The sequence below is a fragment of the Pan paniscus genome, chromosome 4 (assembly GCF_029289425.2).
Source record: "Pan paniscus chromosome 4, NHGRI_mPanPan1-v2.0_pri, whole genome shotgun sequence".
NCBI lineage: Eukaryota > Metazoa > Chordata > Mammalia > Primates > Hominidae > Pan > Pan paniscus.
Window position 1 is genome coordinate 37,210,970 of NC_073253.2, and position 26,531 is coordinate 37,237,500.

Genomic DNA, 26,531 nt, shown 5'->3' on the forward strand with positions numbered 1-26,531 from the left:
CACAGACTAGCAGAAATGCAAACATGTAAAGACACAAATTTGTATTACATGAGAAGTACAGTTATAGAAGTTTGTCCAAGTATATCTGTGGAACAAAGAAGGCACATATAAGCTGTTTGCAGGTGAGCCAGAGAGTGTTTTCCTTTTAAAGGGTAGCTTGCTAGATCGAAGTTGCAAGACGAGCAAGGCAGAGAAGTAGGCAAACAGAGTAGAATATAAAAGGCTCCAAGACATAGACCAAGATCTTGGGAACTATTATCCCATAGAGCTAGCGCATAACAGTGCTGAAATTGGAGATAAGCTGGACCTGAATAGTCCAGTATGGCGGCCACAAGCCACATGTAATTACTTAAATTATGCAAAGTTTAAAATGCATTTATGTAGTCATACTAGCCACATATCAAGAGTATGTTAGGCATATGTGGCTAGTGTCCACTTTATCAAATGTAGAACATTTCCATTATCGTAGGAAGTGCTGTTTGGGCTGGGGCAGACCATAGAGGACTTTGTGAACTTAATTGAGGAGTTGGGCTTTTATCTTGTAGGCAGTTATGAGCCTTTGAAGAGTCTTAAGCAGGGGAGTAACATCACCAGACTTGCATTTTTAGAAGATTTCCAAACTTACAGGTATCAGTTCTCAAGTATATAGCAGTTTTAGAATCAGTCAAACATTTCTATCTAGCACATAGCTTTTGCTGAAAAAGTATAATTACAAGGGAATTAGGTAGCCTGATTAGAGTGGAGAATAAAATAGATATAGGATTTGAACATCTTTCAAGACTTCTAATTCCACTGCAGCATTCTCTTGGAAGCGGTTGTTATGATAGTCTGGAAAAAAAATGTTTCTTTACTTTTTTAGGGAGATTACTGGGTGATAAATGTTAGTGATAATGTTATGTGATAAAAATTTTCACAAACTATTACTCAAGATATTTATATCCTTATTTTGTTATAGGATTTGCCATTATGTTTTGAAAGCTAAGACTAATAACTGCCATGACTTGATAATAAGTTGACTAAATCAAGATGTTAAATAGAATTGTCATACATTTATTAATCAAAGTAATTTAATTAGATTTACTAACAAAATAAAAATGTTGCTTTTAATAATTTGAATTAAACGTTCACGCACATTTACTAATTTGGGCCTTTTCTTACAGTTAACCCAGTATCCACTCCAGTTGCACTTCCCACACCAGCTCTTTCTCCAAGTTTGATGGCTGATCTTGAAGGTTTAAACTTGTCAACTTCCTCTTCAGTCATCAGTGTAAGTTATTTTTAAAATCCACCAGCTCGGTTTTCTTATGTTGCCATTGTATCTTTTTTATTAAAATGTAAATACTTGAAGTGGATTCTTAGTTTTGAACAGATTCTTCTCTAAGAACAAGCCCAATTTAGCTAAGACCTTTTAATTTTTTAAATAATTTACTCAAACCATTATCTTCTCAATATTTTTCCCTTGTTGTCCACACTTAATTATCATCTGTATGTTTTTCTCTGGTATTGTTATATATCTGTAACATACAAAGGTTCTTCACCACATTGACGCAGTACATATACCTGAACTGTGCCACAAAAAGTTGTCTACATTAACAGACTTTCATTTCCGTAATCGTTTTATTCCTACCACACTATTTTTTCATAGACTTAAAAATTCATGACTGTTTTTATTTAAAAGTTCAAGATTTTTTTTTCTGTCTTATTTTTGTACATTTATTTACATGTGTTGGTGTCTTTAAAATTATTCTTTAATGTTATTTATAGAATGTGATGTGAAGTGAGGCTAGAACCTACCTGTCACAAAATAATGCAAAAACCGTCAACATATCATGGTATTTGAAGCTGCAACAACTGTTTATTGTGTTAGCATATTATATCCACTAACTTTTCACTGTAAATCAAGCACGCTGCCTAAGATGTATAATCTGTTGATATGCTTGACCTCCTGTTAATTTGTTGTCAGAAATCTGACAGACTAAGAGACAGAATAGTAAGCTTTGATGGGCATAGGTAGCTTCAATAGATCTGGTTCTCAGGGCTAGCAGGGTACTACATGGCATATAACTGATCATCTGAGCTGCCTGGGAGCATAGAGCTGCTTCTGCCAAAAGTGGGAGAAAAGAAGTGTTTAATTCTTGTGTGTTATTATGGAAAAAATTCCTCCTTTAAAGCAAATATGCTATCAGGGCTATGCAATGAAATACTAAAAAAAGCTATCTGCATTTCTGTTCAACATTGGTCACCTCGCTCAGAAAGTACAGGTGAAAAGTTTTAAGCTACAATGTTCTCCTTAAGCATAGAATGAGATTATCTCTTAACCACCCAGAAATGAGTAAGAATGGTATTTGTGATTTTAATTTGCCCTTGTTTCTAAAAGGAAAAGGCACATTAAAAGATATGAGGGAGAAGCATTGAAAATAAGCAGTTAAGTCTTTTATTTATTCAGGTAATAAATATTTATTGAGCATTTGTGGTAGGCTCTAAAGAAAAAGTGTTAATCAAAAAATCAATAGTGAAGCAGTTAGTTCCTTGAATGGAACAGGAGGTCCCTAAAACCTTGGTTGGCAGTAAGGTAGTGAATAAATAATAACTTGGGCCCTGATATCAGATGTCCAGGGTGCAAACCCCTGCTTTGCCACTTAATAGCTATGTGACTGTGGGCAAATTGGTACTTTTACACCTCATTTTCCTATGAGAATACTATCTACCGCATAGGATTGTTATGAGATTAATGAAATAATATATGCAAAGCTCTTAGAACAGTGACTGACACATTGTCATTACTCAGTAAATATTAACGAATATTCTCCAAAGTGATACGATACGTGATAATGGACTCTGAGTGTAGACTCTTCTACTTTATTAATAATAAGAAGAAAGCAGTTGAGATTAGAAAAGCTTGTAGTAAATTTTCATTCATCACAAAGTAATTGACAGACTCACCCTTTTATACTAAGGAAAGTATTTATTGAGATGGTCTCTTCAAAGGAAAGAAAAGCACTCCATCTAAAGTTGGGCAAAAAATGACCGCCAGTTGACACGGCTGAGTGAAGCAGGACCACAACACTCACTCCCCAAAAGCTAACAAAGTGATCAAACAAGTAGCGCTAAAAAGAATGACAACCAGAAGTTCACCAGCAACCATAAAATATGGACAGGAATAGAACTTTAAACAAAGAAAATGCTAGAACTCTGAAAAATGGAACTTGTAGAAATAAACTGAATATTCTACTGCAGAATGGCATGGCTCCCAATAGCACATCCAGCCCTCAGAACAGTACTGAGAAAAGAAGATGAATCAACCAGAGTTTAAGCTTCCTCATTATGTGTCTGAATTTGGAAAGAAGTGGACAGAAGACATCAGAGGAGAATAAAGAAAACCCCTCAAGAATTACAACTCCCATATAATGCTGTGAGATCTCAACAAGTCTAGGAGCTTTTTTGGATCCTGAAATGAAGTTCATAGATGATAGAGTACATCTATAATTTTAAAGTCGACATGTTGTCCTAGTTGAATAGAAAAAATAAAAGTAATGTATAATAAACTAATATTTTCAATGATATGTAACTGTTTGACCATGACTACACTAGAAGTAGTTAAATGATGCTGGCACTCGTATATAGAACTCATGAATGTGAGAACTATATGTGCAGATTGATATAGGTGTGTTATTCGGCAACGCAAATGCTACGGGTTGTGGTATTTCCATCAGTGACTTAATTTTCCAAACACTGAACAGTTTTTCTGCACCAAAGTAGTTGCATCCCTGGAAAATTGAGCCTGTTAAAATCTTGCCAAAGAAAAAAAAAACTTCGTATTTTATATGAAATGTTCTAGGATTGAGTAATTTTAAGCACGTTGTCCAACGTGTTTAACGTGTCTAATGAGACAGTTGAATGTTAATAGTTTCATTTTCTCATAGTAGGAAACAGAGCTTTTGTGAGGGACATGGTACAGTCTGTATCATCAGGATCTGCCCTATTCATTACTACGAACATCTAGCATTCCTGGCCTTCACTCCTTAAAGCTAGTGGCATCCTTTACTGTCCCTCCCTCCAGTCGTGTTCTAGTTGTAAACGTCAAAGCATTATGTAGCAGTGAAAACCACAGGCTCTTGATTCAGACCACCTGTGTTCAAATCAGAGTTCTGCACTTTACAAATTAGAGACTTCGGGCAAGCCAGTTTACCTCCCAGTGCCTCCATTATTTTCATCTGTAAAATGATCATGCTACCTACCTCATAGGATTGTTGTTGGTATTAAATGATTAACAAACATGAAATGTTTATGACAGTACCTGATATGTACTAATAACTAAATATTTCCTGTTATCATTTTCGTTACACGTACATCATTAGTGCAGCTTTATAAAGGAAATGAAGTGTGACCCAAGAAAACTGTGTTTTCTTCTTACTATTAAGGCTGTACATAGATATGCTGAAACATGAAAATTACTATGGATTCTACTTTAAAGAAAAAAGAGTGGGGATACTGCTGATTGTTGAAACCAAGGAAAGGGTGATTCAAAGTAATAGAATCAGTAGCTATAAAAATTGTGATCATGTGATTGAGTATAAATGATAAAAATAAGAAACCAAAACTAGAAGGTGGGGAAAGATGACAGGATGCATGGTAATTATTTTTTCGATGTAGGTAGGAAAACACTCCGTAATATGCAAAATTGAAACCGCTTTTGTTTTTGTTTTTAATGAAATGCAAACCTCTTAATGATTTGTATATACTCAAAGAACATCTATCTGATGTTTTGTAGGGTTTTTTATTTTTTGGTTTTAATTCCATTTCTTTTTCTTCAAAGTAAGAGTATAGTCCCATTCTAAGGGATAATTTGTCTCTTTCTCTGTGTATCTGTCAATGGTTACAGAAATGTCATGTTCACCATGGTTAACAGTTACTTTACATGGAATGGTTTCAGAATGACTTGTTGATTGTTTTGGTACTTTTCTGTAATGTTTAAATGTTTTATAATAATATAATGATAACTTTTAAAAACAAATTATTACTATAAAAATGAGCAAAAGGACAAGAACTGGAAAAATTAATTTATGGTATAACAAATCAGAATAGTGCTTACTCGTAGGAGAATTAGTGCTTATAAGGAAATACAAGAGTAGCTTCTGGGGTGCTGATAATGTTCTGTCTTTTGATCTGGGGGCTGTTACATGGGTGTATTCAGTTTATGAAAAATATCATTGAGCTTTGCACTTAAGATATGTGTACTTTATGTATATTCTACTTCAATAAAATATTTTTAAAAGTGGACAAATGATATAAACACATTATTCATAGAGGAGGAAATATAGATGATAATATGCAAAAAAGGTTCAGTGGTAGTAATGAAAAAATGTAGAATTAAAGAACCATCTTGCCTGTAACATTAGCAAAAATTACAAAAACCAACATCTGTTGTTGCTGAGGTATGCAATGAAGCAGGCATTATACACTGCTCCACTGGTAGAAGTATAAATTATGACATCATTCTGGATGGCAGTTGGGCCATCTGTATAAAAAGCCATCAAAATATGTGTACCTTTTGACCAGGTAATCTCATGTCTAGATTCTTCTTCTAAGGAAATAATTAGAATTACACAGATTTATGTGCATGGTTGTTCAAACCTAAATGTCTAGTGATAGTAGTGATGGTTACAAAAAGTATGCAAAAACAATCTAAGGAATTTTGTACAATTAAGATGTTTTTATTACATATTTTAATAAGACAAAATATGGTATAATGTAAGGTGGAAAAAAGGATACAAAATGTTATATATATAATCTAAATTTTGTAAAATTATACAATTGTACTGTTTTCAAATACAGGGAAATTGAAAGAGTAGAAGAAACTGCATCATAATTTTAACAGCTTTTCTGAATGATGAGATTATGGATGTTTTATATTTAATTTTCTTCTGCATATTTTTTAATATTTTCCAGATTTTCTCTAATCAAGATGTAATACATCTATTACCCAAAAAGCAATACTTGTAAAATAGAAACGGAAAGCACATATATGAATGACGAGGATTCCTTTTTATTTGTTTGGGTCTTTTTCCTTTCCTTTTCCTTTTCCTCTTCCTTTTCTCTTTCTTTTTCTTTTCTCTTCTTTTCTTTTTTGTTTTTTTTTTTTGACAGGGTCTGGTTCTGTCGCCCAGGTTGGAGTACATTGGTGTGATCTTGGCTCACTGCAACCTCTGCTTCCTGGGTTCAAGCCATCCTTCTACCTCAGCCTCCTGAGTAGCTGGGACTACAGCCACCTGCCACCACACCCTAATTTTTATATTTTTGTTGGTAGATATGGCTAATTTGTTGACTAATTTTTTAATTTTTGTTGGTAGAGCTAGGGTTTCACCATGTTGCCCAGGCTGGTCTCAAACTCCTGGGCTCAAGTGAGCCACCACACTCAACCAGATTCCTTTTTATTGACCCATCTGATATCTGTCTTTCTAGATCACCACTACTAATTAATTGGGTGATATTGAGCAAATCACTTGGTTTTTTTCAACTATGAAATGATAGCAAGGCAGATTTCCATGTTTCCTTTTAACTCTGATATTCTATGTGTGTATGAACCTAAGATGGAATTTCAAATTAATGAAAATAATTTCACTGGGATAATTTGAATAAGTTTGTTAAAATAAAGAGATGAAACTTTTTTAGTTTATATGATGACTTTCTAGTCCATCTATAATTTTTATTTATTCTAGTAAATGTTATTTGTTTTCCTTATGTATATTAGATTTTTTCAATTAACAAAATATTTACAGTGAAACCCAAAGAACAATTGCTTTTTCACAGCAAATATTTTTCTAATTAAAAAAGTCACCATTTGTTCCTATCCTTTTAATTATATATTCAGAACACAGAGACTTTAAAAAATAATGCCTGACAAACATTATTATCATTATAAGGAAAGGCTTTAGTTTTTTAAACTCTATAATAAATATTATTTATAAGCACAGCATGTTTTAGTCTTGCCAGAGACTGGCCATTGGCCAACAGATAGCGCTATTGAGGGAACATTTTAGTTCCTGCTGTAGTATCTGAGTCAACAAACCGGTTAACTTAGTAAATTTTTTTTTAATGGATTATTATTTGGTCCTGAGTTTAAATCAAGACCTGCAAACACATAAACATCAATCCTTAAAATGTATGCTTCTTGCAGGGATGAAAAAAGAATAGGGGGAAAAAAGACAATTTTGTGTGTAAGAATAAATGTGAAATAAGAATAACTTGTTCACCTCTGGTATTAGAAATGTTGAGTGAAACTTTGATCTGTTGTGCTTTAAATTACTTTGTATATTTGGGTCACAAAAATTTTAAGTGAATAAAACAGTTAAAGTTAACTATTTTAGTGTATGTTCTGCTTTAACTGGTAAACATCAACATGAAACCTTGACTCATCCTTTGCGTTTTTTGTTTCTTCTCAAACTAGTTGTGTAAGAAAGTATATTTATTTACTCACTATATAAGATTATGTTTTTATGGAAAAATCAGAGTCTGACCTTCCTAGGTTAATAGGTTCTCAAGGTGGCCGGGCGCGGTGGCTCACACCTATAATCCCAACACTTTGGGAGGCCGAGGCAGGTGGGTCAACTGAGGTCAGGAGTTCAAGACCAGCCTGGCTAACATGGTGAAACCCCGTTTCTACTAAAAATACAAAAAATTAGCCTGGGGTGGTGGTGTGTGCCTGTAATCCCAGCTACTTGGGAGGCTGAGACAGGAGAATTGCTTAAACCCGGAAGGCGGAGGTTGCAGTGAGCCAAGATCGCGCCACTGCACTCCAGCTTGGGCAACAAGAGCGAAACTCCGTCTAAAAAAAAAAAAAAGGGTTCCCAAGGCAATCCCCAAATGTCATAATACCATAATGGAGATATACTGTCTGTGATTCTTTAACACCTAATAACAAGTCAGAGGTTTTCTGTGGAAATACACTTTTAGAGTTCCACCTTAAAATGCTAAGAACTCATTTAGAAAGACAGAGTGACATTTGTGAAATGCATTGAATCTGGAGCCCAAAGACCTGGTTTTCACCCTTGCCTGAGCTGTGTTTATTATCATTGTGACTTTGAGCAGTTCTTTGACTTGTGTAAACTTCCATTTTTTAATTTACAAAATGGAGATAATACTTTTCCCAAACACTTTTTTTGTTATGAAAATCAAATGAAATAATGATCCCGAAAATGTTTGAATTCTATTCTGTAGCTGTAAACCCTGAAATCTAGTCCAATGGCAAAATGAAATAATGATCCTGAAAATGTTTGAATTCTATTCTGTAGCTGTAAACCCTGAAATCTAGTCCAATGGCCGTGGAACAAGTGGAATAGTGATTTGGCAACAGATAATAGATTCAGATTGGAGGATCTTGGCCTGGATGTAGACTATAGGAGGAAGGATTCAGTCAAAATTGGGATTGACGGGGTAGAGAGGCTCCAAGGCCTTTATGTTCAGTAATAACTTAGGGTTGATGTCACCTATTCCATTTCTTTCCCTTCCTCCCGCCCTCAAATTGGATACTAGAACTATGCAGGAAAAGCGACTCAGTGAAACAAAAAACATAAGGTCCTCAGGAAGCACCAGGATCTGCAGAATCAGGAACTGAAAAACCCTTATTGTACAGAAAGGATTATTGCTTAGTCTGCCCAGCAAAGTTGGCCATTTTTGTACTGGGCATATCTAAATCAGGCAGAAGTCACTGCACGCCAAACCTGAAAGCTTGTGATGGGATTATAACTTTTTGTTTTTATTGCAAAGAATTCATACTAAAAGTAAATATCAGTTTGCTCTAAAATGTTTGGGATTGATTTCATAATTTTTCTGTTCCTCAGAACTTAAAAGGGAAAAGAAAGTTAAATTTCTTGAGTACCTTCAGTGTCTTACCGAGTTAAAGAAAAAACTACAAATAGTTATATTCCTAAAGTAATGTAAAAGGAGCAGTGAGTGGTACATGTTATTCCTTAATAACAAACTTTTTTCGTTTCCTATATACCTCTTTAATACAACCAAGGATAGTGTTACAGTAATTCACACGTTCTATAAAATAATGAAGTATGCCGGGTGCGGTGGCTCACGCCTGTAATCCCGGCACTTTGGAAGGCCGAGGCGGGCGGATCACGAGGTCAGGAGATCGAGACCACGGTGAAACCCCGTCTCTACTAAAAATACAAAAAAAATTAGCCGGGCGCAGTGGCGGGCGCCTGTAGTCCCAGCTACTCGGGAGGCTGAGGCAGGAGAATGGCGTGAACCCGGGAGGCGGAGCTAGCAGTGAGCCGAGATCGCGCCACTGCACTCCAGCCTGGGCGACAGAGCGAGACTCCGTCTCAAAAAAAAAAAAAAAAAAAAAAAAAATGAAGTAATGCTTTGAAAAATAGGCTTGGCAGGAATTTGCACGTCTTGCATCCAAGTATGTCTCTTCCTTGTGTCGTATTCTGTGCTGAAGAAAACATTAGCATGCCATGAACTGAAGCCAAATATCAATGGGTTAAGCCATCTCTCATCTTGTTCTTTGCCTTCTCTTCTTTAAGACTAGGGAATTGGTTATTGGATAATGCTCCCAAGTCTGGCAATAATAACTCAAGAGTACCCTGAATCAACATCTATGGCTTTTCCCTAAACCCTGATCTTAGGGCCATCCATTTGTATTTTGAAATGATCAAGCTATCCTTTACTCCAGCTGAAAACTTACTTGCCTGATACTTCATCAGGTCTGCTCACAGGTGTATCAAAGGGAGACAGTACCTTTGGTGAAACCATTGTTTAGCTGGTTTTCACTTCATCCAGTTACCAGCCAATCAAAAGTTTTTCCACCGATCATATTTTCATACCATTGATTGTATTAACCTAGTTTAAATCAAATCTAAAATATGTGTGCTTATTACAATTATTGAATGGTTGCATGTGAGGGTTGTTGGGTTTTGTAAAACAGGAAGCTTATTTTTAAAAATTTTAAAGTGGTGAAAAGTAGGCTTCTCTAAAAATTAGTTTTAACAGTGTGTTTGCAAAAAAAAAAAAAAAAAAAAAAAAAAAAAATTGGAGGCATACCTAGTGGGTATTTCAGAGAGTAATTTGGAAATATTCACTCTAGTTGAATAATGTATTCTCCATGACTCACTAATCGATGTGGCTACACATGAAAACATGCACATGCAAGAATGTTCACCGACACATTGTAAGAGCAAAAAAAAAAAAAAAAAAAAAAAAAAAGAAAGAAAATTGGCAACTACATCTATCACTAGAATAGATACATAAATTGTGGCATGCATATACAATGGAATACTGTGCCAGTTGTTAAAATGAATGAACTGGAAATACCTGTTAGACAAATCTCAAAAACAATAGTAAGAAACATTACAGGCTGGGCACAGTGGCTCACACCTGTAATCCCAGCACTTTGGGAGGCTGAGGCAGGCGGATTGCTTGAGCCCAGGAGTTCCAGACCAGCCTGGTCAACATGACAAAACCCCATCTCTATAAAAAATACAAAAATTAGCAGGGCATGGTGGCACACACCTGTGGTTCCAGCTACTCGGGAGGCTGAGGTGGGAGGATCACTTGAGCCTAGGAGGCTGAGGTTGTCAAGAGCCAGGATCGCACCACTGCACTCCAGCCTGGGTGACAGAGTGAGACCTGTCAAATAAATAAATAAATAGGAAAATTACAAAAGAATACATAGGAAGCCATTTGTAGAAAGTATAAAAGTATTTAGAATTATTTAATTGATGGATGCATACATACGTGGAAAATGTTTAAAACCATACTTGCAACTGGCGAACACCAAATCCAAATTCTGGTTACCTCTGATGCCAGAAGCAAAGAGGAAAGCAATCTGGGATGGGTATACTTGTGATTGTCATTCAGATTTTTAAAGTTTTACTCATGATGCTTGATGGGGGAGGGATGTTGGATTTTGTTTTTGTTTTAATCTATTCTTTATACTTCTTTGCCTGAATTATTTTATATACAGGTTTTTATAAATGTGAGCTACATTAAATATATGCTAAAATCCAAAGTATAACTAAAATAAAACTATCAATAGTACACTTAATACTTGAGTCCGGGTTTTGTGCTTCCAAATTCTATTCCTTTTCTTCCATATCTTTCTGCTTTCCTTTAGAATTATATACTAAATCAATCTTTGTATATACCGTATGTGGTAAACTCCTTAGAATTATTTAATTAATGAACTGCATTTATATGTCCTGTAAAATCTTATTTGCTCCATGGTAGGTCTTTTCCTTCTTAGATGGTGCAAACTTAGTCCATCCTTCATTCCATGCTTAATTTTCTTAAATTCTCAATTAGAGTTCAGATTAATGAGGGTTTTATTTCTGTAAAATTCTTTTGTAAAAAAGAAAATGTCTTAAGATTCCTGTTCCAAGGAATTATATAAGAAAATTGTAATGAAATAGAAATATTTCAACCCTTTAGATTTTATTTCAAAAAAAAAATTTTAACTTATGTTAGCCATGTAGTTGATTGTGGATGGTACCTTTTTAAAAAACATTCAGTAAGAAGAATTGACAATATTCTAACATGAGTTTAAAGCAGGATTTGCCTTTGACAAAGCCAGACACAGATGGTCTGACTTTCAGATGGTGGAATACTAGCTGTATTACTTAAGGCTTGCATTTTGCAATGTATTCATGAATATAGTCAATAAAAATTTGCAATACCTAAGAGCTTTCATATCTGAAATCTGTAAGGCAGGTAACAACACATGTTCCCCTAATGTTTATGTTGTTCATAGATATCAGTGAGATTCTCTAGATATTTGCATTCTAACATACATGCAGACTGAAAGGCTTTATTATAGCTTAATTTCATTTACTTAAAAGCTCTATTGAACACAGTATGACTAAATCACTATGCTAGGAATTACAGATAACAGGTTAATAAAACGTAGTCCCTTCCTAAGGGAGCTCACAGTTTAGTGAATGAAAAAGACTAGAAAACTTCATTATAGGAGTACAGACAAGGGAGCAAGGAATTCTGCAAAGAGTGCCTATCAATATGGACTTGGATAGCGATATTTGTGTTGGGTCTTGGAGAATGATTGAGTTTACCAACAGGGAAGAAGAGGAGATGCGTATTTCAGCCCAGGGAATGGCCAGATGAAAGAGAGAAGATAAAATGTATATTATGTTTTTGCCAAATTCTGTAGCTAGATATAGCTAGTGTACAAAATGTATGTTTTGGGGGAGAGAGAAGTAGCTACTGGTTGAAAGCCATATTGTGAAACAGTTTGAAAGGAGTTCTGAAGATTTTAGAGCAGGTTATTGATAGTGATCAGATCTTTGTTTTATAAAGTTGTGTGAAAGATTAATTGGATAGGAAGAGAACAAAGGAAGAATTTGGTAACTTTTAGGTAGATAACTGAGATTTGCACCGGAATGATTATCTGGATAGTGGTACCCAGTTAACCAAGATAGAAAATAAGGAGGAGGAAAGGACAATGACATTGAAATTTTCTTTGGAACATGTTACTCTGAGGTGCTTTTGGAACATCAAGTTAGAGATGTCCAGTAAGAAGGTAAAATCCATTCTGGATTTTAGTGAGAAATTAGGGCCAACTAATTAGAATACAAGCATGTGCACACGTGTGTGCATACACACACATCCTAAAGCCATCAGGTTATGGGTAATGGTTTAAGGTAGGGGAACAGAAGGGAAACCTTGTGGGTGAGAAGAGACAACTGAAGATGGAATCCTAGGGAACATCATGCTTTAGAAGACAACAAAGAAAAAAGCCAAATAAAAGCAGTGAAAGAAGGAGGTGAGTCATAGAGCTGCGTGTTATCAGGAAACTCACAGGTTACTGAGGGAAATAGACAAATCATTAATGTAGTAAGTGCTGAACTAGAGACAAATCCACCAAGTTCTCCTGGGTGACAAAGATCTCTTAGAGAAGATATACATATGTAACCTTGGAACTGAGTCTGGAAGATGAGTTTGCCTAGGTGGCTGGAGTAGAAGAAGAATGACGCTCCTAGCAGAGGAACTAGTATACCTGAAGGCTTGGGGTATGGAAGAACTGGAGTATTGCTGAAACAGTATTTCAATGTAGGGCTTAAGTATAACATGTGTAACCAGATCTGATACTTGAGAAGTATGTTGGTGACGCACTGTCATGGGAAAATTGTAGTAATGATTCCTTAACTTGTTTTCCAATCTTTTTGTGTGCCGGTACATGTAGAAAAGTGGCAATACCTGTAATGCATTCTAGGGTAAACAATGCTGAAGGAGGTTGGAGGCACCCAGTCTAGGAGCTCCAGCTACCACAGACCCCAGTTGGCCTTGGGGATTCATGGGGGGCAGTATCGCAGCACACCTCTGACCCATTTGTGGCAAATTAGTGAGGGAGCTCTGACTTAGCTACCTTAAAGATAACAGATTTGATCCTTGTGGATCACAAACCCTAAGTGGAATTTAATTTTGGACAGTACAGGAAGGCTCATTAAGAAAAGTGATCATTTCAAAATGCGAAAGTGGTACACTGAGGAATAGCAAGGAATTTCAAGAACAATCCATGAAACAAACAAAAAGGCCTAATTTGTTGTTGTATGCCTCTTGGAGGTAGCCAAACTCAAGGTTAAAGGCACAGTCCTCCAGACTAAGTTGGCCCAAGATTTCTGACACCAACTGTAACTTTATGGATTTCCCAAAACCACTCTCCAGTTCAGTAATTTTCTAGAACAACTCAGAGAACTCAGAAAAGCACTGTGCTTAGGATTACAATTTTAGCAAAATGATTCAAATTAGAACCAGCCAAACGAAGACACACCTAGGGCAGATTCTAGGAGGGTTCCAAATGTGAAACTTTTGGGTTACCCTACTGGCATGAAAATCTGGCAATATGCATGGACTATTGCCAGCCAGGGAAGCTCACTGAACCTCGACATCCAGAGTCTTTATTGAGGCTTCATCATATAGCCTTGATTGTTTGAAATATTGCCACATGGTTGAACTCTAGCCACATAGTTGAACTCAGTCTCCAGCCCTCCCCTGTCTCTAGAGGTCAGGCTGATATTAAGTGGCTCAATGCCCCAACCCTCTAATCACATGGTTGGTCTTTCTATCTTGGCCAGCCTTATCCTGAGTTATCTCCTTAGCATAAGCTATCTGAGGGACCTGTCATGAGTCACCTCAGTGGCATAAATTATCAGGTGTGGTCCCAAAGGGCCCACCATGAATAACAAAGACACTTTTATCACTGGGGAAATTCCAAGGGTTTAGAGGTCGCCTCTCAAGAGCTAAGAGAAAGTCCTAAGCCTCTAGGTTAGGTCAAATTCCTTACTACACATATGCCAATTAAGTGTTTTATTCATCCAACATGTATTTATTCAGACCAGAATATGAAGCCATGGATATAGTGGTAAACAAGATGGGCAAGCTTCTTGCCCTGAGAAAGTTTATAGTTGACTGGGAAAATAAAGAAAAATTGCCTCAAAGTATGTAATTACAGTATACCAAGTGCTCTCCTTTTTGTAACAGTTTTGCCCATTTGGAAGTATCCGTAGATACAAGTTGTCTTTATTTGTCATCATTTCTCTGGTTATGAACATAAACACTATTATTTGATATTTGCTAAATTCCACATTTCCACCTTTTTTCCTCTGTACCATTATAACTTAAAACCTAAAAGAGTTACTTTCAATATTTGACACAGCTTAAGATTTAGATACCTGAACTACTTTTCTCCTTTAGCAAGAAGTAGAAGGATGATTTTCATAGTCCGTACTCTTCGCCGTTTGCTTTCCTTGAATTACCATTGAGGACCATCACTTTGTCACTTGATGACGATGCCAGGGTGAAGCTAGCATGGAATATCAGTAGCTAGCATGGAATTTCCTATGACCAGCAAAAAGATGACGTTAAGTTTGGCAGCATGACCAAGAAGCCCTGTACTCATGCCCCTCAGCTCCCCATGGATTTATAGGCCGAAGGATAGGAAGAAGCAACCCCATTTGTAATCCACTTGAATTTGGGCACCCAGAGTGGTACAAAGAAAAGCCACAAAGCAAATGTAGCTTCTGCAGTTTTTATCATTTGTCCTATCAGGTTCCTTATCAAAGGAATATGGGAAATTGGCTAGCAAGTAGTCTTACGGATTTTTGCTATTGTCGAAAATTGGCAGCCAGTGGAGTTACAACTCTTCCGTGAGTTAGGGATAAGTCCCTGACCCAGTTTGTGTTGTAGGAACTCAATTGGGAAACAGAAGACTCTTATCAGGCCTTTCCTTTGTTTTGGTATGGAAGTCACTCTGTTGGTTTTAAAACAATAATAAGAAAAAAACAAACCATAATTCATGAAGAAGTATCTGATTCACTCCATCTGAAATCTACTAAAACAGTATTTGGAATCATTAGGATAATTGTGCAGTATAATAGTAACTATTGTGGTTGAAGTTAGTTGCATTGTATTTAGGATTTCAGTTTCTCTTGAGTAGTCTTATCTTAGATATATCCTCCCCAACCACCCCCTACCATTTCTCCTCACTATCTTTTAATTGCTACTAGGGTATTTTAGTTTTGTTTTCCAATCTCTTATATTGGCAGAGTGCTAGACTTTTTTCAAGTTGGTCTGCAAGGGGAGATTGCTTTGAGGGACGTCTTTGTTGAATATGTACGTTTACTAAGTTATATGCCAGACATTTCATGAATATGTGATCTCATTCAAAAAATTATATGATAAAGTTTTTCTAATATAGTAGAAGAATCATCTTTTCTTTTTGAGACAGAGTTTTGCTTTTGTTGCCCAGGCTGCAGTGCAGTGGCGCAATCTCAGCTCACCGCAACCTCCGCCTCCCAGGTTCAAGCAGTTCTCCTGCCTCAGCCTCCTGAGGCATGTGCCACCACGCCCGGCTAGTTTTGTATTTTTAGTAGAGATGGGGTTTCTCCGTGTTGGTCAGGCTGGTCTCGAACTCCCAACCTCAGGTGATCCACCTGTCTCAGCCTCCCAAAGTGGTGGGATTACAGGCGTGAGCCACCGTGCCCGGTGAAGAACTATCTTTAAAAAAAATTTTTTTTCCATTTTATAAAGTTAAGGTATATTCAGGCCCCAGGCTAAGAGACAAGTCCAGCTAAGATCAAATTCCTTTGAGTTTAGAAGAGGGAGAAATTGTAAGTCAAAATTAAAAATAATTTTGTCATTTTAAATTTAGGAAAAATCCTTTATTTGTTCTGATGAAAATGTCAGTAGTCATGGAACTGTGGTAAAAATAATGAAAAATCACTGGCCTGGGTCTGCTTAAATTGAAAACATTTTTAAATTAAAGTGTGACAGTATTTTGTGCTTCCATTGCCTAGCCATGCCCCATCTTATTCTTTTATTCAATTCTCTGGGTAAGAGGTTGCTTTAATTCTTAAATTAAACCTTAAGGTATGTCATCCTGCTGCTTGATCTTTCTATTTCTATGCTACCTCTGAGGTACTCATAACAGACCATTTTCATCTCTCCTTTTCCTAGATTACTAAAAGGAGCTACTTTTTAAAAAGAGATTGTTATTAATTTTTAGTTGGAATTTTTTTATTGCAAAATATTTTTAATTGGCTTAAGCAAATATGTGCCAGTTTGTCTTAACTGGCGGATAGTACTCATAATGTTAGTTGTTAGTATTTTAGTAAAATTCCCCACAGTGACAAATCCGCTGAATCAGATGCTAATTATAGTTATTAATGAACTAGCAATTATTTGTGGCAAAAAACCCAGGTCACCCAAAAAAACAAAGGAAACATGCACACAGATCTGCAAGAAATTGAAGGATTAAAGAGGTTGTGATAAAGAAAGCCTTAGGCCTTTCGACTTCCCTTCCTCCTCCTTTGTGGTAAGTAGTTCTGCTGGCTGTGAGTTCACTTGTTTCAGAGCTGAGAGTTCACTGAACATCTATCCACTTTTCCCTAAGATTATGATTTTTAGCTTTTAATTATTATTAAATATACCACAGTAGGAAATAAGATGATTTTTAAAATATAATTTATTTAAAAATGTAATATGTTTTTAAAAGATTCATCTTTTCTGGCAGTTTTGTCATCGTCAGTGAAAATATGTAAATAAATGAGTTTCTGAAATTCTATCTTTTAAAAAACAGTTCATAGTCTGAAATTATGCATTTAAAAAAAGCAGTTCATAGTCACACAAATTTGATGGAATTTTGTGTGACTATGAATTGCTATATTTCAAATTTTGTTGCTACTGTTGAATTGTATTGAAATGAAGAATATAGTTTTTAAGCATTATGGTATCTTAGATTATGCATTGGTCAATCATATAGCAAATATTATTTAATTACATATCAGCCAAGTTAACTTCTGTTACCACTGTTCCCCTTAAAAAGAGTGCCAAATTTTTTTCTGAACACAGGGCAGGGCATGGTATGGAAATTAATAATTTTTATTCTAATAGTATTAAATCTCTTAACATGAGAAACCTGACCTAAACATGGAAGATGTTATTATGATATTTACAAAACCTTTATTTCTCTTCGAAGGAAGAGAAATGAATTTAGCTGTAGGATACATGTCCAATGAACACTAAGAATTGATTACCACTGACAGGAGAGTATGGAGTAAAAACAAGTACATTATATAACCCTAATATCAAAGAAAAGTAAAAACCACTTAACTTAGAATATATCAGACATGGGCTGGGCGTGGTGGCTCACGCCTGTAATCCCAGCACTTTGGGAGGCCGAGGCGGGCGGATCACGAGGTCAGGAGTTCAAGACCAGCCTGAACAACGTGGTGAAACCCTGTCTCTACTAAAAATACAAAAATTTGCCGAGCATGGTGGCTTGTGCCTGTAATCCCAGCTACTCAGGAGGCTGAGGCAGGAGAATTACTTGAACCTGGGAGGTGGAGGTTGCAATGAGCGGAGATTGCGCCATTGCACTCCAGCCTGGGCGACACAGTGGGACTCCATCTCAAAAAAAAAAAAAAAAAAAAAGAATATATCAGACACATTGTTACTCAAATCATTCAGGGAATGTAATTATATACAGGTTTTATAAGCCTATCAGTAAGTGTTTTTCCTTAAATTTGCAGCTGTTTTTCATTACTGAATTTATGACTTTTCCCCTCCAATTGTTAATATGGAAAATCTGCTTTACGCCTCTGTACAAATAATACTCCCCCCAAAAAACAAAACAGAAAATTTCAGCAAATTCCAATTCAGAAGGCATATACCTTTAGATTAAGAGAGATTTAAAAGCGGTACCAGCCAAATGTGTTCATCTTGCTTGAATTGTGATTATCTCTAAAATGACATGCGTGAAATGGCCAAGGAAATGTGAATACTGTATTTTAGGTGAAATTAGAGGAATTTTTGTTTTATGTCATTTTTAGATGTGATAATATTGTATGTTTTCTTTCAAAATCTTTATCTGTTACATATACAAACCAAAGTATTTACTGATGAAATAATATATGGAATTTGCTTTTCAATAATTCAGAAGTTGAGTAAAAGATTAGATTAAACAAGGTTGGCTAAATGTTGGTAATTTTGAAATTTAGTGCTCAGTATCTAGTTGTTGATCATATCAGTGTCCCTGCTCCTGTATACATTTGAAAATTTTTCATAACGCGTTTTTAAATGCGTAATTTCAGAAACTCATTCATTTACATATTTTCACTGAAGATTTGACATTCATGCTTCATAGAATATGTGACCTGACAAAATATCTTGTAAATATAAACTAGTACATCAAAGTTTACATTCAGTTCAGGCTGTTAGCTATGAAATTAGGGAACAGGATTCTAGAGTCCCTTCCAGCTCTAAAATTTCTAGAAATCTAAAGAAAGTAAGTGGAGAGACTTCAAATGGCTTCAGTAAACATCATCAGCATAGGGGAAGGGTTGCCTTGTCTTTTACATTAGAAATATAGATGTAATAATATTGGAGTCTGGGTTTCTGGAAGATAGGACAGGACCTTTTTTTATCCCCAGTGCTTAATACATAATAGGTGCTCATCAAATGTGTTTTGAATGAATTAACCCTTCCTATTTTCCAGAGTCATCAGTATAGAACCCATTAACACTGCTGTCAGTTTAAAGAACTCCATTGGTGTTTGAGTGTTTATTTATTTTTATTTTATTTATTTTAAGTTCCAGGATACATGTGCAGGATGTGCAGGTTTGTTACATAGGTAAACATGTGCTGTGGTGGTTTGCTGCAGTATCAACCCATCACCTAGGTATTAAGCCCAGCATGCATTAGCTATTTATCCTGATACTCTCCCTCCTCCCGTGCCCCCTGACAGGCCCCAGTGTGTGTTGTTCCATTCCCTGTGTCCATGTGTTCTCATTGTTCAGCTCCCACTTATAAGTAAGAACATGTGGTGTTTGGTTTTCTATTCCTGTGTTAGTTTGCTGAGGATAATAACTTCCAGCTCCAGCCATGTCCCTTTGAAAGACATGATCTTGTTCCTTTTTATGGCTGCATAGTATTTCATGGAATATATGTACCACATTTTCTTTATCCAGTCTATCATAGTTGGGCATTTGGGTTGATTCCATGTCTTTGCTGTTGTGAATAGTGCTGCAATGAACATATGTGTGCATGGATCTTTATAATAGAATTATTTGTATTCCTTTGGGTATATACCCAGTAATGGGATTGGTGGGTCAAATGGTATTTCTGCCTCTAGATCTTTGAGGAATAACCTCATTGTCTTCCACAGTAGTTGAACTAGTTTACATTTCCACCAACAGTGTAAAAGCATTCCTATTTCTTCATAGCTTCGCCAGCATCTGTCGTTTCTTGACTTTTTAATTGCCATTCTGACTGGCATGAGATGGTATCTCATTGTGGTTTTGCTTTGCATTTCTCTAACGATCAGTGATATGGAGCTTTCTTTCATGTTTGTTGGCCACATAAATATCTTCTTTTGAGAAGTGTCTGTTCATGTCCTTTGCCCACTTTTTAATGTTTTTTTTTGTTTTTTTCTTGTTAATTTGTTTAATTTCCTTTTAGATTCTGGATATCAGACCTTTGTCAGATGGATAGATTGCAAAAATCTTCTCCCACTCTGTAGGTTGCTTGTTCACCCTGATGATAGTTTCTTTTGCTGTGCAGAAGCTCTTTAGTTTAATTAAATCCCATTTGTCAAATTTTGCTTTTGTTGTAGTTGCTTTTGACGTTTTCATCATAAAATCTTTGTCTGTGCCTATGTCCTAAATGGTATTGCCTAGATTTTCTTCTAGGGTGTTTACAGTTTTGGGTTTTACATTTTAGTTTTTTTTTTTTTTTTCTTGAGATGGAGTCTCACTCTGTTGCCCAGGCTGGAGTGCAGTAGCGTGATCTCTGCTCACTGCAACCTCTGCCTCCTGGGTTCAAGCAATTCTCCTGCCTCAGCCTCCCAAGTATCTGGGATTACAGGTGTGCACCACCATACCTGGCTAATTTTTGTATTTTTAGTAGATACGGGGTTTCACCATGTTGGCCAGGCTGTTCTTGAACTCCTGACCTCAGGTGATCTGCCTGCCTCAGCCTCCCAAACTGCTGGGATTGCAGGTGTGAGCCACGGTGCCCAACCACATTTAAGTTTTTATTCCATCTTGAGTTAATTTTTGTATAAGGTGTAAGGAAGGGGTCCAGTATCAATTTTCTGGATATGGCTAGCCAGTTTTCCCAGCACCTTTTATTAAATAGGGAATCTTTCCCTATTGCTTGTTTTTGTCCGTTTTGTCAAAGATCAGATGGTTGTAGATTTATGGTCTTATTTCTGAGTTCTCCATTTTGTTCCATTGGTCTATGTGTCTGTTTTTGTACCAGTACCAGGCTATTTGGGTTACTGTAGCCTTGTAGTATAGTTTGAAGTCAGGTAGAGTGATACCGCCAGCTTTGTTCTTTTTGCTTAGGATTGTCTTGGCTATACGGGCTCTTTTTGGTTCCATATGAATTTTAAAGTAGTTTTTACTAATTTTGTGAAGAATGTCAATGGTAGTTTAATGGGAATAGCATTGAATCCATAAATTACTTTAGGCAGTATGGCCATTTTCATGATATTGATTCTTCCTATCCATGAGCATGGAATGTTTTTCCATTTGTTTGTGTCCTCTCTGATTTCCTTGAGCAGTGGTTTGTAGTTCTCTTTGAAGAGATCCTTCACTTCCCTTGTTAGCTATATTCATAGGTATTTTACTCTCTTTGTAGCAATTGTGAATGGGAGTTCATTCATTATTTGGCCCTCTGCTTTTCTGTTGTTGGTGTATAGGAATGCTTGTGATTCTTGCACATTGATTTTGTATACTGAGACTTTGCTAAAGTTGGTTATCAGCTTAAGAAGCTTTTGGGCTGAGATGATGGGTTTTCTAGATATAAGATCATGTCATCTGCAAACAGAGGCAGTTTGACTTCCTCTCCTCCTATTTGAATACTCTTTATTTCTTTCTCTTGCCTGATTGACCAGAACTTCCAATACTATGTCGAATAGGAGTGGTGAGAGACAGCATCCTTGTCTTGTGCTGGTTTTCAGTGGGAATGCTTCCAGCTTTTGCCCATTCAGTATGATAATTGGCAGTGGGTTTGCCATAAATGGCTCTTAATTATTTTGAGGTATGTTCCATCAATACCTAGTTGAGAGTTTTTAACATGAAGGAATATTGAGTTTTGTCAAAGGCCTTTTCTGCATCTATTGAGATAATCCTGTGGTTTTTGTCTTTAGTTCTATTTATGTGATGAATTATGTTTATTGATTTGCATAGGTTGAACAAGCCTTGCATGCTGGGGATGAAGCTGACTTAATCATGGTGGGTAAGCTTTCTGATGTGCTGCTGGATTTGATTTGCCAGTATTTAATTGAGGATTTTTGCATTGATGTTCATCAGGGATATTGGCCTGAAGTTTGCTTTTTTTGTTGTTATCTCTGACAGGTTTTGGTATCAGGATGATGCTGTCTTCATAAAATGAGTTAGTGAGGAATCCCTCCTTTTCAATTGTTTGGAATAGTTTCAGAAGAAATGTTATCATCTCCTCTTTATATTTCTGGTAGAATTCAGCTATAAATCCATCTGGTCCTGGGCTTTTTGGGGTTGGTAGGCTATTTATTACTGCCTCAATTTCAGAACTTGTTGATCTGTTCAGGGATTCAACTTCTCCCTGGTTCAGTCTTGGTATTTACCCATTTCTTCTAGATTTTCTAGTTTATTTGCATAGAGGTGCTTATAGTATTCTCTGATGGTTGTTATTTCTGTGGGGTCAGTGGTAATATCCGCTTCATTATTTTTTATTGTATCTATTTGATTCTTCTTCCTGCTCCTCCTCCTCCTTCTTCTCCTTCTCCTTCTCCTTCTTCTTCTTCTTTCTTCTTCTTTCTGCTTTCTTCTTCTTCTTCTTTTAGATGGAATTTTGCCCTCGTTGCCCAGGCTGGAGTGCAATGGCATGATCTTGGCTCACTGCAACCTCCGCCTCCGGGGTTCAAGCGATTCTCTTGCCTTAGCTTCCCGATAGCTGGGATTGCAGGCATGTGCCACCATGCCCAGCTAATTTTGTATTTTTAGTAGAGATGGGGTTTCTCCATGTTGGTCAGGCTGGTCTCGAACTCCTGACCTCAGGTAATCTGCCCACTTTGGCCTCCCAAAGTGCTGGGATTACAGGTGTGAGCCACCACACCAGGCCTCTTTTCTTCTTTATTAGTCTAGCTAGTGGTCTCTTTTATTAATTTTTTTCAAACAACCAGCTCCTGGATTCATTGATTTTTTTTTTCTTTCGAAGGGTTTTTCATGTGTCTGTCTCCTTCAGTTCTGCTCTGATCTTGGTTATTTCTTTTCTTCTGCTAGGTTTGGGGTTTGTTTGCTCTTGGTTCTCTAGTTCTTTTAGTTATGATGTTAGGATGTCAATTTGAGAGCTTTCTAGCTTTTTGATGTGGACATTTAGTGCTATAAATTTCCCTCTTAACACTGCTTTGGCTGCATCCCAGAGATTCTGTTACATTTTCTCTTTGTTCTCATTGGTTTCAAATAACTTCTTGATTTCTGCCTTAATTTTTTACCCAGGAGTCAATCAGTAGGAGGTTGTTCAATTTCCATGTAGTTGTGTGGTTTCGAGTGAATTTCTTAACCTTGAATTCCAATTTGATTGCGCTATAGTCTGAGAGACTGTTAAGATTTCGCTTATTTTGCATTTGCTGAGGAGTGTTTTACTTCCGATTATATACTCTAATTTTATATCAGAGTAAGTGCCATGTGGCACTGAGAAGAATGTATATTCTGTTGTTTTGGGGTGGAGAGTTCTGTAGATATCCATCAGATCCACTTGATCCGGAGCTGAGTTCAAGTTCTGAATATCTTTTTAAATTTTGTGTCTCGATGATCTGTCTAATATTGACAGTGGGGTATTAAAGTCACCCACTATTATCGTATGGGAGTCTTAAGTCTCTTTGTAGGTTCTGAGAGCTTGTTTTATGAATCTGGATGCTCCTATATTAGGTACGTGTATATTTAGGTTAATTAGCTCTTCTTGTTGAATTGAGCCTTTTACCATTATGTAATGCCCTTCTTTGTCTTTTTTGATCTTTGTTGGTTTAAAATCTGTTTTGTGAGAAAGTAGGATTTCAACCCCTGCTTTTTTCTGCTTTTCATTTGTTTGGTAGATTTTCCTCCATCCCTTTATTTTGAGCCTGTGTGTGTCTTTGCACACAAGATGAATCTCTTGAACAGAGCACACCAATGGTTCTTGACTCCTTATTCCAGCTTGCCATTATCTGTCTTTTAATTGGGGCATTTAGCCCATTTACATTTAAGGTTAATATTGTTATGTGTGAATTTGATCCTGTCATCATGATGCTAGTTGGTCATTCTGCAGACTTGTTAATGTAGTTGCTTCATAGTGTCATTGGTCTGTGTACTTCAGTATATTTTTATAGTGGCTGGTAACAGTTTTTCCTTTCCATATTTAGTGCTTCCTTCAGGAGCTCTTGCAAGGCAGGCCTGGTGGTGATGAATTCCCTCAGCATTTGCCTGTCTAAAAAGGATTTTATTTCTTCTTCGCTTATGAAGCTAGTTTGGCCAGATATGAAATTCTGGGTTGGAAATTCTTTTCTTTAAGAATGTTGAATATTGGCCTCCATTCTCTTCTGGCTTGTAGGGTTTCTGTGAGAGGTCTGCTGTCAGTCTGATGGGCTTCCCTTTGTAGGTGATCTGGCCTTTCTCTCTGGCTGCGCTTACACTTTTTCTTTCATTTCGACATTGGTAAATCTGACGATTAGTGTCTTGGGGTCGATCTTCTCACGGAGTATCTTACTGGGGTTCTCTGGATTTTCTGAATTTGCATGTTGGCCTGTCTTGCTAGGCTGGGGAAGTTTTCCTGGATGATATCCTGAAGTATCTTTTCCAACTTCTTTCATTCTCCCCATCTCTTTTAGGTACCCCAATCATTCATAGGTTCATAATCCCATAATTCTTGGAGGTTTTGTTTGTTCCTTTTCATTCATTTTTCTCTAATTTTGTCTGCCTGTCTTATTTCAGCAAGATAGTCTTCAAGCTCTGAAATTCTTTCCTCCGGTTGGTCTGTTTGGCTATTGATACTTGTGGGTTGCATTGTGAAGTTCTCATGTTGTGTTTTTCAGTTCCTTCAGGTCATTTATATTCCTGCCTAAACTGGTTATTCTGGTTAACAGCTCCTGTAGTGTTTTATCACGGTTCTTAGCTTCTTTGCATTGGGTTAGAACATGCTCCTTTAGCTCAGCAAAGTTCGTTATTACCCACCTTCTAAAGCCTACTTCTGTCAGTTCATCCATCTCAGCCTCAGCCCAGTTCTGTACCCTTGCTGGAGAGGTGTTGTGGTAATTTGGAGGAGAAGAGGCACTCTGGCTTTTTGAGTTTCCAGCAGTTTTTCATTGATTCTTTGTCATCTTTGTGACTTTACCTCCAATCTTTGAGGCTGCTGACCTTTGGATGTGGTTTTTGTGGGGACTTTTTTGTTGATGCTGTTGTTGCTTGATGTTTGTTTTTCTTTTGACAGTCGGGCCCCTCTTCCGTAGAGCTGCTGCAGTTTGCTGGGGCCCACTCCAGACCCTATTGTCCTGGGTCCCTCCTACATCTGGAGGTGTCACCAGTGGAGGCTACAGAACAGCAAAGATGGCTGCCTTCTCTTTCCTCTGGGAGCTTCATCCCAAAGGGGCACCAATCTGATGCCAGCAGGAATGCTCCTGTGTAAGGTGTCTAGCGACCCCTGTTGGAAGGTCTCACCCAGTCAGGGAGCACAGGATCAGGGACCTGCTTAAGGAAGCACTCTGGCTAACCCTTGGTGGAGGGGTTGCTCTGTGCGGGGGCGGGAATCCCACTCATCCAGACTGCCCGGATTCCTCAGAGCTAGTGGGGGGAAGGACTAAGTGCACTGATCCACCAAGACCATGGCTGCCCCTCCCCAGAGTGGCTTTGTTCCAGGGACATCAGAGTTCTGTCCCTAAACCCCTGGCTGGAGTTGCTGAAATTCCTGCAGGGAGGCCCAGCTCAGTGAGGAGGAATGGGTCCATGTTCAGTCTAAAGAAGCAGTCTGGCCATGATCTGCCACAGCCACTGTGCTGCACTGTGGAAAATTCCTCTGTGGTCCAAACCGCCCAGTCTCCCCGGCACTGGCAGGGGAAAACGGCGCCTGGAGCTGCAGTGATGGCTGCTGCCCCTTGCCCGGGAGCTCGGTGGTCTTAGGCAGCAGGCAGCCACAGTGATGGCAGCTGCCCCCCTTCCCCTGCCAAAGCTCAGTCATCTTAGGCAGCAGGCAGCTATATGATGATGGCGGCCCCTCCTGAACTCAGGAGTCTCAGGGAGTCTCCAGCCGAGGGGCCACTGAGAGTCTGCACAGCTGTGTGCTTGGGACCCAAGGCCCTGGTGGCATGGGCTCACGAGGGGATCTTCTGATCTGCATGTTGCACAGATCCATGGAAAAGGCGTGGTTTCCTGGGCGGGATAGTACAATCATTCACCACCTCCCTTGGCTGGGGGTGGAAGCTCCCCTTGCCCCATGTGGCTCCTGGGTGGGCTGTTGCTCCACCCTGCTACTCCTCACTCTCCGTGGGTCGTGCCAACCACCTAGTCAGTCCCAGTGAGAGATACCTCAGTTGCCGGTGCAGGATTCACTCACCATTTTCATTCTTCTTGGTGAAAGCCTCTGACCACAGCTGTTTCTAGTCAGTCATCTTGGCCCCTCCCCACTGGTTAATATGTTAGTTTATTACATTACTGAGAGAATTATTCCCATCAAGCCCATATCTAGAAAGTGGTTGTGCTACTTACACATTCCTTTTATTACTTAGCATGTAATATTTAAGACAGTAAAATGGGGATTAAGTTATTGCTTTAAATTATTTGACTAAACATAGCTTAATATTCCATTCTTTATATTTCTTAAATGCTCTCTCTAAAAATACAGCATGGTAAGCTGAAAAATGAAAAATAACATTTTGATTTTATTTTTCTGTCAATAGAGCAGATCTAAAAATTTAAAGCACATCTTTCTAAGGTAACATTTACCTCCTCACATCTTTAGCAGCTATCAGACATGACATGGGACATATTCATTGACCCTAA

The 26,531-nt window shown here is 37.5% G+C and overlaps 1 protein-coding gene across 2 annotated transcripts in view; it reads left to right on the forward strand.

Annotated features, from left to right (window-relative positions):
* Window positions 1-26,531, forward strand: part of AP3B1 (adaptor related protein complex 3 subunit beta 1) — a 291,386-nt gene that overhangs the window by 202,538 nt on the left and 62,317 nt on the right. Inside the window, exons 22-23 of one of the 2 annotated variants that reach the window (XM_008966887.6) lie at window positions 1,161-1,267; window positions 2,989-17,955. In XM_008966887.6, coding sequence (XP_008965135.1) covers window positions 1,161-1,267; window positions 2,989-3,027 — 146 coding nt within the window. In that variant the 3' untranslated portion in view covers window positions 3,028-17,955. Of the gene's footprint in view, window positions 1-1,160; window positions 1,268-2,988; window positions 17,956-26,531 lie in introns of those variants that run through there. The other variant, XM_024928836.4, reaches the window with a different exon arrangement.